This window comes from Coturnix japonica, chromosome 13 (assembly GCF_054131305.1).
Source record: "Coturnix japonica strain WE chromosome 13, WE-NBRP24, whole genome shotgun sequence".
NCBI classification, from domain to species: Eukaryota; Metazoa; Chordata; class Aves; order Galliformes; family Phasianidae; genus Coturnix; species Coturnix japonica.
In genome coordinates this window covers 20,034,477-20,047,139 of record NC_140675.1, presented here as the reverse complement: position 1 = coordinate 20,047,139, position 12,663 = coordinate 20,034,477, and the positions used below count along the sequence as shown (strand labels likewise).

The 12,663-nt window shown below is 52.8% G+C and overlaps 2 protein-coding genes and 1 long non-coding RNA gene across 7 annotated transcripts; 2 read left to right on the top strand and 1 right to left on the bottom strand.

The window, feature by feature from the left end:
- Nucleotides 1-2,498: 2,498 nt before the first annotated feature.
- On the top strand, nucleotides 2,499-8,868 carry AMDHD2 (amidohydrolase domain containing 2). 4 transcript variants are annotated; one of them, XR_001558414.3, is made up of 12 exons: nucleotides 2,499-2,824; nucleotides 2,920-3,056; nucleotides 3,323-3,462; nucleotides 3,830-3,884; nucleotides 4,263-4,475; nucleotides 5,320-5,408; nucleotides 5,755-5,899; nucleotides 6,137-6,244; nucleotides 6,508-6,576; nucleotides 7,140-7,241; nucleotides 7,632-7,774; nucleotides 7,868-8,868. XR_001558414.3 is itself a non-coding variant. In XM_015877251.3 (11 exons), the coding sequence occupies exons 1-11, from the start codon at nucleotides 2,742-2,744 to the stop codon at nucleotides 7,718-7,720; spliced, it is 1,230 nt and encodes a 409-aa protein (XP_015732737.2). In that variant the 5' UTR covers nucleotides 2,499-2,741; the 3' UTR covers nucleotides 7,721-8,868. The 4 variants fall into 4 exon arrangements, 3 of the variants coding, with proteins under 3 accessions (XP_015732737.2, XP_085370988.1, XP_015732736.2); XM_015877251.3 differs by having other exon boundaries at nucleotides 7,632-8,868; XM_015877250.3 differs by lacking the exon at nucleotides 7,632-7,774 and having other exon boundaries at nucleotides 2,518-2,824; nucleotides 7,837-8,868.
- A 98-nt stretch (nucleotides 8,869-8,966) lies between these two features.
- On the top strand, nucleotides 8,967-11,819 carry C13H8orf33 (chromosome 13 C8orf33 homolog). 2 transcript variants are annotated; one of them, XM_015877252.3, is made up of 4 exons: nucleotides 8,967-9,583; nucleotides 10,341-10,428; nucleotides 10,515-10,661; nucleotides 10,798-11,819. In XM_015877252.3, exons 1-4 carry the CDS (start codon nucleotides 9,263-9,265, stop codon nucleotides 10,980-10,982), a joined length of 741 nt encoding a protein of 246 aa, XP_015732738.2. In that variant the 5' UTR covers nucleotides 8,967-9,262; the 3' UTR covers nucleotides 10,983-11,819. The 2 variants fall into 2 exon arrangements, with proteins under 2 accessions (XP_015732738.2, XP_085370990.1); XM_085514864.1 differs by having other exon boundaries at nucleotides 10,338-10,428.
- Nucleotides 11,820-12,118: 299 nt separating this feature from the next.
- On the bottom strand, nucleotides 12,119-12,620 carry LOC146758716 (uncharacterized). Its single transcript, XR_014934126.1, has 2 exons — nucleotides 12,486-12,620; nucleotides 12,119-12,344 (listed from the first exon to the last, which is right to left on the bottom strand). It is a non-coding gene; the product is annotated as an uncharacterized LOC146758716 (long non-coding RNA).
- Nucleotides 12,621-12,663: the final 43 nt, after the last annotated feature.

Here is a 12,663-nt window from a genome sequence, read left to right as displayed (position 1 = left end):
CGAGGTGACAGGATGGCAGCAGAGGGTGATGACCGCCTTGGTCCGATGGTTTTGTCTCTCTGGGGCTGAGGACTAAGCAGAAAATCCCCTGAGTACCCAGGGTCAGCCCAGATTCCAGCCCACAGGTATGAGCAGCATCTCTGGTCCCTGATCATCAGAACAATTTTGGGGCCTCTTTGGGAATAGAAAAATGAGAAACCAAATCTGCATCTCCAGAAGCATTTCTTTTGGCAGCAGAGCTGGCCCGAGCCCTCCTTGCTCTGGTACCTGTACCTCCATTCACCTCCATGGTGAGTGCTCCCCCACTGCTCCAAACGTGCTGCAACAGCCCTTCCTACAGCGAGGCAGTGAATCTGATTTGGGAATTGAGCCAGGTTAAAAATAACTTGACCTGAAAAAGAAATGATTTGCTAAGGGAAAAGCGAGTGAAGCTACAGCTTGTGTTTCCCTCAGCCTGTTACTGGGGCAGTGGGGAGAAAGAGCGTGCAGTTATTAGAGGATGAGTGAGATTCTTGGTGTGACAAGGCGGGGTTGGTTTAATTCTGTGAAATAAAGCATCCAAAGGGATAATCCTTAAGTGGGGCAGATGGGTGACATGAAGTTGGGCTGGGTGACGCACCCGCAGCATTGATGAGGCAGATTCCCTCACCTGATGTCTCAGAACAGGCTGTTCTGTCTGTTCATCCCGCAGTACGGGGGGAGGTCAGGGCCAGCTTCCAGTGTTAGCATTCAGTGTTTCACTTCTGGCTTCCATCGTAGGTGTTTTGCATCCCTTTGTAGCCAGAAGGTTGGTGAAGCTGTAGGCAGGGCGGACCCCATTGGAAGATCCTTTACAGTGGACATTACCACATATAAATACCTGGATGATTCTTCCACTGCCAAGGAAAAGTGCCATCACAGGCCTGTCAGCATGTACGTGCATGTGGAAATGCCCTGTTTGGCTGTGGCCATTTGGGTGCTCTCTGTGCCTTTTGACATCTGAATTCAGCTGCTTGGAAGGGCGCTTCTCCCCTTAGAAAGTAATTGGCCTGAATAAACAGGCCTGAGATACATTTTTAGGATTCACTTCTGGTTTTGGGGTCTCTTCAGCCATATTAAAGCCACAATCCATTCTCAGTGCCGTGCTGCTGGGTGCCCTGAGGGTGGATAACTCAACTACCTGCCTAAAATCCACCTTGAGCCATTCCTAACCTCACGTTCCCAAACCAGGCTGTGTGTTTATCTCGGGATAAACCAACATCATCCTCCATTGGAATCCACTGGAATCCTGCTGGCACTAAAAGGCAGCTTTGTTGCACAGACAAGCACTGACATATGGAATAAGTACAGTATTAAATGCTGATCTCTACATTAACTTCCTGGCCAGAAGGGGATGTTCCATTCACAGACCATTGCATCTCACTGCATTTTTCTTTTCTCAGCGTGATTCATCAGAGCAGCTCCCATCAGCAGCCTGCTCACACAGGGTCCTTGGGAGGTAATGAACTGCATAGACACAAGAGTGTTGGTCAGACACTGCTGCAGCAACACGGAGCAAAGCAGACATGGAGGAATGAACACAGGGTTTGGTGGGGATGCTGCTGTGATTAGAACCAAGCACTTTAACATGATGCTGGGCAGATCTGCCCGCAGTGATGCACACATAGAAGGTGGTTGGTGAGCACAGCCCAGGGCTGCAGTTACAGCACACGATGCGCTTTGTGTTCTGTGCTGCTGCAGAGCTGCCCGATGGCTGCAGGGCAATGGCTGCAGCGCTGCACTGCACTGCAATGGCTGCAGCACTGCACTGCACTGCAATGGCTGCAGCACTGCACTGCACTGCAATGGCTGCAGCACTGCACTGCAGGGCAATGGCTGCAGCACTGCACTGCACTGCGATGGCTGCAGCACTGCACTGCACTGCAATGGGTGCAGCACTGCACTGCACTGCACCGGCTGCAGCACTGCACTGCACTGCGATGGGTGCAGCACTGCACTGCACTGCGATGGGTGCAGCACTGCACTGCACTGCGATGGGTGCAGCACTGCACTGCACTGCGATGGCTGCAGCACTGCATTGCACTGCAATGGGTGCAGCACTGCACTGCAGGGCAATGGCTGCAGCGCTGCACTGCACTGCGATGGCTGCAGCGCTGCACTGCACTGCGATGGCTGCAGCACTGCACTGCAGGGCAATGGCTGCAGCACTGCACTGCAGGGCAATGGCTGCAGCACTGCGGGCAGGTCACAAGGACGTTCAACACACAGTTATTTATTCACAAATCCAAAGGCCATTAGGAGCCTCCGTCCGACCTGCAGCCCTTTGAACTCTGACACAACACGATGTGTGTATCACTGCCGTGCCGTGTCGCTGTGGGCTCAGTGCTGCCGGTGGTTACACACGGACCCGGCGGTACCGGACCGGGGGGCTGCAGCGTGCGGAACAGCGACCTCCCCAACATGGCGGCACCGCGCCGCCACCTCCCCAACATGGCGGCGCCCCGGGGCCTGTCACGTGAGGTGGAGGTCACGTGAGCGGCGCGGCGTTTCTCCGCATCCCGCTGCCCTTTACCGGCGGTTCCGGTCGCTGCTCCCGGCTGCGGCCTTTGGTCCGCGCGTGGTTCTGGGGCCGGGAGGAGCCCGAGCTGGGCCCGGCCTCCACCCCGCGGTGCCGTGCCGTGCCGTGCCGTGCCGTGCCGTGCCGTGCCGTGCCGTGCCGTGCCGTGTCCGCCCCGCTGCAGTTCCGCTCCCCGGGCCCGGCGATGCCGTCCAACAAATCGGTGTCGGATTCTCCCATCGTACAATTCACCAACTGCCGCATCCTGCGGGGCCGCCGCCTGCAGCGGTGAGTGGGACCGAGTGGGACCGAGAGGGACCGAGTGCGGCCCAATGGGACCGAGTGGGGCCGGGGGGCGGGGTGTGAGCGTGGGATCCCCGCAGGGACGATCTGTGGGTGCGGGACGGGACGATCCTCAACCCCGAGAAACTCTTCTTCGACGAGAAGGGCTCCGCCGACGAGCGGCTGGACTGTCACGGCTGCATCATCGCCCCGGGATTCATCGACGTGCAGATCAACGGTCAGTGAGCTGCAAACCGCGGCCCCTTCCCCTGTGCCGGGGGGATGGATGGTGTCGGTTGGGTTTGCAATCACAGAACGTCGGGGATACGGGCTGGAGGTGCTGCTGGAGCCTTTGTGCTTCCAGGTTGTGCCGTGTTGGATTGTTCTGCTCACCCCAAGTGCTTGTGCAGGGTTTTGGGGTTGGGAATCATCAGGTGCAGCCCTGGCTGGACATGGGGCTGTTTCGCAGTCTGCAGCTTCACCTTTGCTTTGTCCGTGGCACAGGAGGCTTTGGGGTGGATTTCTCCCTGCCTACAGATGATTTCAGATCAGGGATCGACCTGGTCAGTCAGAAGATCCTCTCCCATGGAGTGACCTCCTTCTGTCCCACCCTGGTGACGTCCCCTCCATCCGTGTACCACCAGGTGAGCGACTCTCTGCCCCTTATCCTTAGGGTGATAAAGAGCTGAAGGCTGATGCTGGTGCAAGAGGCCGAGGCTGGTTCTGCAGCCTCATCTTCAGACAATGAGACATCTCCCATAGCGGATGAGTTGTGGACAAAAGGAGCTGAACAGCCCCATGTTTCTTGCCCTTAAGCTTTAGAGCACTGAGGCAGCAGTGTTTCCCAGGCCAGCAGGTAGCTGCCTTGCACAGTGGGGTTGCAGTTTGCTTTTCCTTTGTGAGCTGCTTGGCTTGTTGTCCTGGTGGTGCAGCAGCTCTGTGTGAGCCCAAGGTTTGAGTTGCTTTGGCAGTGCTGTGTATGTGAGGTGTCTGACAAACCTCTTTCTATAGATTCTTCCCCAGATCGATGTAAGAAATGGTGGAGCTCACGGAGCTGGTGTCCTGGGTAAGTGATTTTGCCACCGTTCTGCGTGGTGCCTGGTGATCATCCTTCTCCTTCTTAAGGAAAAGAAGCTGCTTTAGGAGCAGCATGGTTGGGAGCTGAAGCTCTCGTGGTGGCAGGGATACATTGGTGGGCACAGACCTGCTGTCTCCCTGAACCTGCCCACAGCTTTTGCTGTGCGCTCTACCGTCAGCCCTATGGGGCTTGAAGGAATGATGGCTGTGGGGCTGGCCGGTGCTGCTGTACTGAGCTCTGAGTTACCTGAACTCTTCTTTACTGTGGGAGAATGGCAAGAGTGTAGCTGGAGCAGGATGGACATGGCGGGTTTCTTGTTCCTTGGTTGGGAGAGGAAGAAAGATGACTCTGTTCCCCTTTGAGCAGGGGCTCACCTGGAAGGGCCATTCATCAGCAAGGAGAAAAAGGGGGCGCACCCGGAGCACTGCATCCGCACCTTCGAGGAAAATGCCTTCCAGGATTTGGTTGCCACCTATGGGTCCCTGGACTGTGTCCGGATTGTCACCCTGGCCCCAGAGATCAAGAGGAGCAATGAGGTGATCCGGGAACTCACCAAGCGAGGCATCTGTGTCTCACTCGGTAAGGGCTGGGGAGGCAGCTCAGTCTGTCTGTGTCACATGCAGCATGGCTCAGGGCTGTGATATCTTTAATGGTGTCTCTGTGGTTGGGCTGGGTGGGATTTCCTCTAGTCACCACTTTCCTGGTCTCAGTTGATGCTGTGAATCTGTCACCCTGCCTGCAAACAGCAGGTTGGTGGAAGGGCTCCTGTAGCTTTGCACGAGGTAGTTCCCGCTGGTGCTGGGAAAACACAGGAAAGACCAGCAGTCATCATTTTCTTTCCTTCTTTCCTCCTGTTTTTTTCAAACATTCAGTTTAATAAGGATGTAATTCCAGGCTGACTGCTGGGAAAGGTTCAAACTCTGAAGTTCAGCTGCTTTAGGCCTTACAGGTGATGTTGTTTTCCAAAGGTTGCTGTTAAGTCTTGATAACTCCATTATTCAATGGAGCAACTGCAAGAGCAGTTGAACCTCTGCCCTTTCTTCAGGTGAAACTGAACCCAAATTCAGCAGGCTATTTGTGCAGCAGAGGTCTCTTTTCTCACAGTCACATAAAGGCAATCAAAGAAATGCAAAAGATCTGCTGTCCCTGTTAGGGAAAACAATGTTTTCTTTCTGGATCGTGTTTTATCAACATAGCATGTCTTGGAAACGTGCCCGCTGTCTCCCTGCTCCTTTGACACCTCTCTTATAAAGCCTTGAAATGGCTGAGGGCAGCAGAAAGGCACGTCCTGGGACTTATAGCCCAGCCAGAAGGCAGCTCTCCCCAACGCCTCTGGGAACCGGGCAGCTGTTGTGACTTGTGTGACTCTGGGAAAATAAATGCGGAGGTGGGCAGGAGAATGATGCAGTGGTCTCTGTTGCAGGTCACTCGGTGGCTAATCTCTCCCAGGCTGAGGAGGCTGTGCAGCACGGTGCTACCTTCATCACTCACCTCTTCAATGCCATGTTGCCGGTGAGTTGCCAAGGCTGTTTGTCCTGTGCAGGCATTTCTTTCAGTTATTCCTTTCAGTGCTTTCTCTCTTGCTCCCCACAAATGCTTATTGGCATCGTCAACTTGTTTTGTACCAGGCCTTGCAGTGGGATTTCAGCACACAACCTCTGTCTTCATGTTTGTACTGCCTGACTTAGAGTCAGAGCTGTAGCAGCCTCTTGAAATTGGAGGGGTTGCCTGGTTACATTGATAATGGATGAGGTGCCCAGCTGCCAGGCACTGTTTGATAGCGATGACAGCAGGAAGGGTCTCAGTCTGCAAGTCCTGGTGTGACACCCATCATCTTTTCCTCTCCCACTTTGGGTAGTTCCACCATCGTGACCCCGGGATCGTGGGGCTTCTGACAAGTGATAAGATTCCTGCTGGGCGGAGGGTCTTCTACGGCATGATCTCAGATGGCATCCACACCAACCCTGCTGCCCTGCGCATCGCCCATCGAGCCCACCCCAAAGGTAGGTCATACTGCACCAGCGTGGTGTCACCAGCATCACAAATGCTCATCTCCCATGGCTCCCATGGCATGCAATCTTGATGTCTGAAAGAAGTCCTATTCCACAGCCTGTCACCTCAGCTGGATGTGGCTGGAGATGTCTTGGGACCTCTCAGGGAGGGTTGGCATGGCACAGTGCTCAGAGCTGCAGTGGGGTTAGTTGCAAAGCTGCTGCAGCCTGTTCCCTTGCATTCCTCAGGCATGGTGCTGGTGACGGATGCTATTGCTGGCATGGGGCTGGCATCGGGTCGGCATACACTGGGCCAGCAGGTGGTGGAGATCGATGGGCTGAACACCTACATTGCAGGTAAGTGCCTCTTGCAAAAGAGCTGGACAAGGTGCTACCACTCGTGCTTGTTCCTGCAGAGCTCAGCACACCCTGCAGTGCTTGTCAGCGTGAAGCAGCGTTTGTGCTGCATCTGAATGTGTCTCCCTTCAATGCCAGCACAAACACTCCTGCCTCTTTGTTACTTCTCAGCAGTGGCTGAGAGCCCTTCAACTTGCTCCTCCCGTGACCCAGGATTTCTGCCCCTTTGGGGTTCTGCTCACTGCTGTCCTGTTCTCTCCCAGGCACAAAGACCCTGAGCGGTAGTGTGGCAACCATGGACACGTGTGTGCGACACTTCCTGGAAGCCACAGGTGGGTGAGCATTGCCCATGAGCTGTTCCTCCCTGAGAACAAGTCTTGTTCTTGCCAGCTGTGTCTGCCCAGCCAGAGGTGTCCCCTCTTGTCCACGATATGAGGAGGAGGGTTGACATCAGTGATACTGGCCTTGGAGACAAACACCTTTAGGAGGGATGCTTCATTTTAACCTGCAGCACTAATTAGGGTTGAACTGTTCTGCTCTTTTCTCATACCTAAAGGTGAACGACTTTCCCCTCCCCATACCTTAAGTAGGTTCTCCTTTTCCTACTGTCTCCCTTAGAGATGTTTCCCCTCCCAAGCTCCAGCCAGCTGTGACTGGGTCTCCCAGCTCCTCCTGCCCTTGTAGTGTTCAGGGCAGTAGCAGTCAGATCTGTGTTAGTGCTCTGCTGTACCAGGGCAGGACATAGGCAGTGCTGACAAAGACACTGGGGCCCTGGGCATGGGTTTGGTTGTCAAAAAGGTCCCTGCAGTGCTACTAATTGCCTTAGCCAGGGACTGGGGCTGCTCTGCTGATGGGGCTGTTTGCTGCACTAGCGCCTCTTCCTCTTCTGTCTAAGGGTGCTCAGTAGAGACTGCACTGGAGGCAGCATCTCTGCATCCTGCCCAGCTCTTGGGGATTGAAGACAGGAAGGGGACCCTGAATTATGATTCTGATGCAGGTACTGTTATGGGGATGGTGGGAGGGAGAGATTCTGCATGCTGGGGCAAAGCAGGGCCTGCTGCAAATGCAGGTTGCATCTGCTGCTTCAGTGGGAGCTCTGGGGATCCTCGCTCTGCCCAGGATCTGCTTTGGACTTTTTGCTCTGGTGATTTTTTTTCCTGTGGTGCTGGTGGTATTTCATGAGCCTTTTGGAGAAGCTCTCACGTCTCAGATGAGCGGAGCAAGGATGGTTCTACACTGCAGTCCTGCCCTGTTTCTGGAGTGGGGAGAAACTCCTCTGTGTGGAGGCAGCCATAGAGCCCAGCTCCTCTGAGTCAGCTTTAGCTGCCCCAGTTGCTCTTCCTCTGTTCCTCTGATGGCTGTTTCTTTTCTCTCCTATCTGGTGCAGATTTCCTGATGCTGGATGATAGTCTGCATGTACAAGCCACGTACATTGCAGGAGAGGAAGTCTGGAGACGGGAAGCCTTAGGCATGTGACACTGGGCTCCTCGTGCCTTCCTCGGCATCCTGGCACTGTGATTAGCAGCTTTGGTAACCACCCCACTTCTCTTTTCTTGTTTTGTTTTCCTTTCCTTCCTGCAACTCCCCTGAAGGAGCCTCATACCAAAGAATTGTGTTTTCCAGCGCAACTACTGCTTCCAGTTACAGCCATGCCCGCAATGACTCTGTTGGTGCTCAGTTGGTGGAGTGGGGAGAGCAGGCAGATCTGTGTCAGGAAGGATTTTCAGTCTCTGGAGAGACCTGAAAGACTGCGCAGCTGTCCTGTGTGGAGTCCCCAGACAGAGGTGCTTACGTGTCCATCTCACAGCAGTGTGAAGCTGTCCCAGCCTTTGCACTGTGATGCAGCACACGACCTGCCTGTGCCTAAGGCAGACTCAAGCCATGTCCATCCCTCTCTGCGCTGTCTTGCTCCTGGGCAGCTGCAGCTGGCAGGACGTCAGCAGCCACCAGTTCAGCTCGCAGGTCTTCCCATTACAAAGATTCTGTTGTGGAAGCTGAGGACCACGTTCTGACTGACCGACTCTCCCTCTTGTGTTCTCTGGATTGAGGCTGGTACAGCTCACTGACTCGGTGCCATTTTGGGGCTGTGAATCAGTGTGGGCTGAATCCTCAGGGCAGAGATCAACCCCAGGGAAACGAGGCATTGCTGCTCCTTTGTGCCTTTTTCTCTGCACGGGTGTTGAGCTCACAGGGCGTGATGTCTGCAGACATTTGCCATCGTCCCCCAGCAATCAATGTTCCTCTCGGCTCTGGGTGCTGCCTGCCTGGGCTCTGCAGGCTCAGGGCAGCCGCTGCCTCCTCCAGCCGTGGGTGCAGCCCTTGGGCTGCAGAGGACACTTGTTTCTGATGGGCAGCTCATGGCTGGGGGGAGCCCTATGGCTCATGGGGAGCTGCAGACACGTTCCGGCCTTTCAGTGCCGTTGCTGGTGGCTCGTTACTCCTGTGCTCGTTATTGTCTTCGTTATCTGGATGTCATTTGGGATCGCCGTCGTACATCACACCTGCAGCCCCGTGGACGGGGCGATGCGGGAGCGGCACCCGGGGCCGCGCTGCTGCGCTGCGCCTCTGGGCTGTTGGTGGGGGGAAAAAAGCAACGTGAATAAAAAGTGTTTGAAAAAATAAAAGGGAATCAAAGCAGGACGGGAGACGGGGGGGAACCGGGCTGAGGGTGCGGGCGGAACCGACGTGAGGGCGGAACGGAGGCGCAGGGCGGAGCGGGGGCGCCTTTAGGCGGCGGACAGCGGTGCGGCGTGGTTTGCTGACCGGGCTCAGGCGGTGGGAGCGGCGCAGGCCGCACCGTCCTGCCGGGGGAACGTGCTCGGTTCCCGTTCACTCGCGTTGTGAGGCTCGTCCCGGCCATTCCCCAACAGGACGGTGCCGTGAGCCGCAGCTGGAGGCGGATCCAGGCCCCAGCCCCAGGTGCGCGGCCTCTTCCACCACCTGCAGCCACTTCCCGGCCTTATTCCCTTCGATATCCCTAAAGAACACCGTCCTTTGGGCCCGTTAGTTCCAGCCAACATGGAGCGTGCTGAGTTCGGTGTGGTGCAGGTTCCAGCCTTGGAGAAGCCAGAATCGGCTCAAACTGCAAGTTGTGCATCCATAGAGGATGGAAGCCGTGATACATTGAACATCTCCAAACCAGAAAGTGCCCCTGGAGGTAACACAGCGACAGAGAAACCAGCGTCAGATGGAGCTGCACAAAAGAAGAAGAAAAAGAAGAAACAAAATGCATCTGTCAGTAAAAAGAGCACGGAGGAAACTGAGATCAAGGGGAAGGCAAAGGTGGAAGCGAATGGATGCCAGAGTAAAGATGCAGCCCAGCAGGATGAGAGCTCTCAGGTATTGAAGTATCGGTGGGGCCCCATAATTTAAATCCTTCAGGGAAAAAGGAACAATGTCAGTGCACAGATGGGCAGTTAATGTTAGTGAGCTCTTGACTTGCACGTTTACCAGGTATGATGAGTTACTCATGTAATGCAGGTGATGCAAATCCCATCCCATTCATTGGAAAGGAGACTGCTGTAAGGAAAAGGAAAAGGGAGCATGAGAGCTTTTGTGCTTTAGCTGTAGGATGCAGCTCTTTTGCTTTCCTTCCCACTGGCCGGTTTTGTTTGTTAGGACCCATCTCCTTCCATCTTTGTAGGCTTTGTCTCCTTCATCTTCATGCATTTCTGGTTGAGCAAACACTGGGCTGAGACACCAGAGCTCATCTTCTGATTTTGCCCATTGCTCCCCCTTGGATTCTGGGCAGGTTTTTGGGTAGCATTTTGTTAATGATTCCTCTCATCCATAGGTTGAATTGACAGCTTCTGTCTTATGTTCCTGACCAGCTTTCCACTGTGTGATCTGACTGACAGGCAGCTATTAAATCCATTAAACAGAGACAGTGAATTGCAGCTAAACATTTGTCCAGTGTTTTAAGTTTACGCAGTGAAAATACAGGCAATAGGGAAGTTGTATTGAAGCCTGGAATCTCCAGAGCCTGAAATTCTGGATAGTCCTTTATCCTTTTACAGATGGATTTTCTCCTGTGTAGCAATTGCTGCTCTAATTTTGGGGTGGTTTATTCACTCATGCTCACTTTGTTTCATAGCAGTCAGATGACCAGCTGCAGAAAGAGGTGGATTGGTGTGTGGAGCAACTGGAAATTGGCCTGAAGACACAGAAATCCACTCCCAAGCAGGGTGAGTATTTCTGATAAGTGATATCTCCCTTGCTGGAGGGTTCAGGTAATCATAAACTGGGGTGTTTCTGCTTTGTACTGCTTCAGTCGAGGAGGCTCTCCGTGCAATCAAGACGCTGCGCAGTGACAAGGCTCCACTGGTAAAGAAACGTCAGATCATGAGAACCATATTTGGAGACTACAGGAAGAAGATGGAGGAGGAGCTGTGCAAACAGCTGAAGCTCATGCTATCAGGTAAGAAAACTTTGCATGCAGGGGGAAATTAAAGAGGAAGGGACTTTGCTCCTGGCCTACTCACAGCTCTGCAGTGTGGGAGCTTGCTGTGTGAGGTGCCTAAAATCCTTTCTTGCTATTTTCTCCCCTCTTTAAGATGCAAAATCTGCCAAGATCATGGAAGTGCAGAACAAGAAATGCCAGGTCATCAGGAAGCGCTCCGGAGCGTGCAGGAAAAGCCAAGGATCAGCAGGATCCCCTCCGGAGTCACCCAGCACACCTGACACAGGCACAGTCAGATTCACAGTTTCTCAAGAAGAGTTTCGCTTTAATTTCTTCTAGGACAGCCTTTTAGATTGAAACCATGGTACAGACTCTTCCAGAGCTCCTATAAACTTAAGAAGAATGCTTTGCAATGGAAAATGTTATTGAGGAATCTCTGTTTTTCTCCTAAGGAAAGGATTTGCCTTCTGAGTGCCTTCGGAGGTGCAAAACAGGTCTGTCAACCTGGCATGTGAGCCCAAGACTCAATCTACTACAGTAGTCCTCACGCTGTAGAATGTCACTTTGCAGCATGGAGTCTGGAAGGCCCTGTTTTCTTTTATTAACTTAAGAATGTCTTTTATACTGGGAGCTTCTCCCACTCTCCTATTGCCTTTAAATAGAGCAGGCTTTTTTAGCAAGTGAGGACTTGCTAAAACATGCATGAAAAGGAACGCTCTGTAAAGAAGACCCAGCTTCTGCAAAGGGACAAGAGGGGAGGCAGTGTAAGCACACTGGCTGTCTGAGTGTATCCATTCCACCTGACAGCTGTGCAAATGCAGCTTATGGTGTCAAGGAAGCACAGGGCAATGTGTGTAATAGAGTAAAAAAGTTCAGAATCTGGGAGGAAAATGAGTGAGAATCATCCTTGCTCCGTTTAATTGGCAGGCGCTGATTTAGAAGAGAACAGCAAATGCTGATGCATTCCAGCCTAGGGATGTTAGAGCAATTGTTTCCAGTCAGGAAAAGATTTATGTTCCTGAAATCAGCTCACTTTGAAATAGCTCAGTTACAACCAGCAGCGACTCAGAGGGTAACTCAGCTGTATGCTAAACTTCGGGTGGTGCTGAACGGCGAGAGCCCAAAGGTTCTCTTGCATTTGATTTGTATTAAATCTTTGCTTTCTGATCAGCTGAATGTTTCTCTCCTCTGTCTCTGGTCTGTGTCAGCCTGTCAGCCCATCTCCTGTGTTCATGCAGAAGTTTTTCCCCACTCAGCCTAAAAAAGCTGGAGGAACAGAAGTCCTTTAAAAGGAAACAGGGTATTGGATGGCCCTGCAGTGCAGTGCTTTCCTTCCTTTTTATAGTCCAGTCAGTCATCCTGTATGAGGAGCAAGAAATGGAAGGGTTGGCAGATTCCAGTGTGTGCTGAGAGCAGCTGAGAGTTGGTGGGAAACATTTACAGAGAAAGACTTGGAAAAAAAGCCCCAAACCTCGTGCTGCCTACAAACAGAAACGGATTTTATTACTAAGAGGCCTTTTGCATCTGCCAGGGTATTTTTTTTGTTTAAAATATGTTAAATTGGGACTGTCAAGGCAGAACGAGAAACGGAACATGAGTAGCGTGTGCAGTGAGTAGGAATATGGAGAGGAGACAGATCTGGAAGCCAGTAGTTCAGCTGATCCTCGTGGTTTGCTGGGAAGCACTGCAGGCATTTTGATGCTGGAACAACCGGTGTTCATTTTACTTCCAGGATTAAGCATACGAAAGCTGCATTTTTCTCAAACTTACAATGTTTTCATGCCATTTTCTAAGGTCAGCAGTGTGTTGTATATGACCTCAGGACTCCAGTTCTTTCCTTACCTCGCTGGCTATGCAGAATATGCCCAGGAAATAGTTGTGGCTTTTTTTCCTTCTCTTTTTCCAGAGGAGAGCTGGTGAGGTGTGGTGCCTTCCTGTGCTGTGCGAGGCTGCAGGAGCATTCTAGGAAGCATTCTCACACATTCTTGCTTTGGGCTCTTTTATGCCCGTATTCACTATT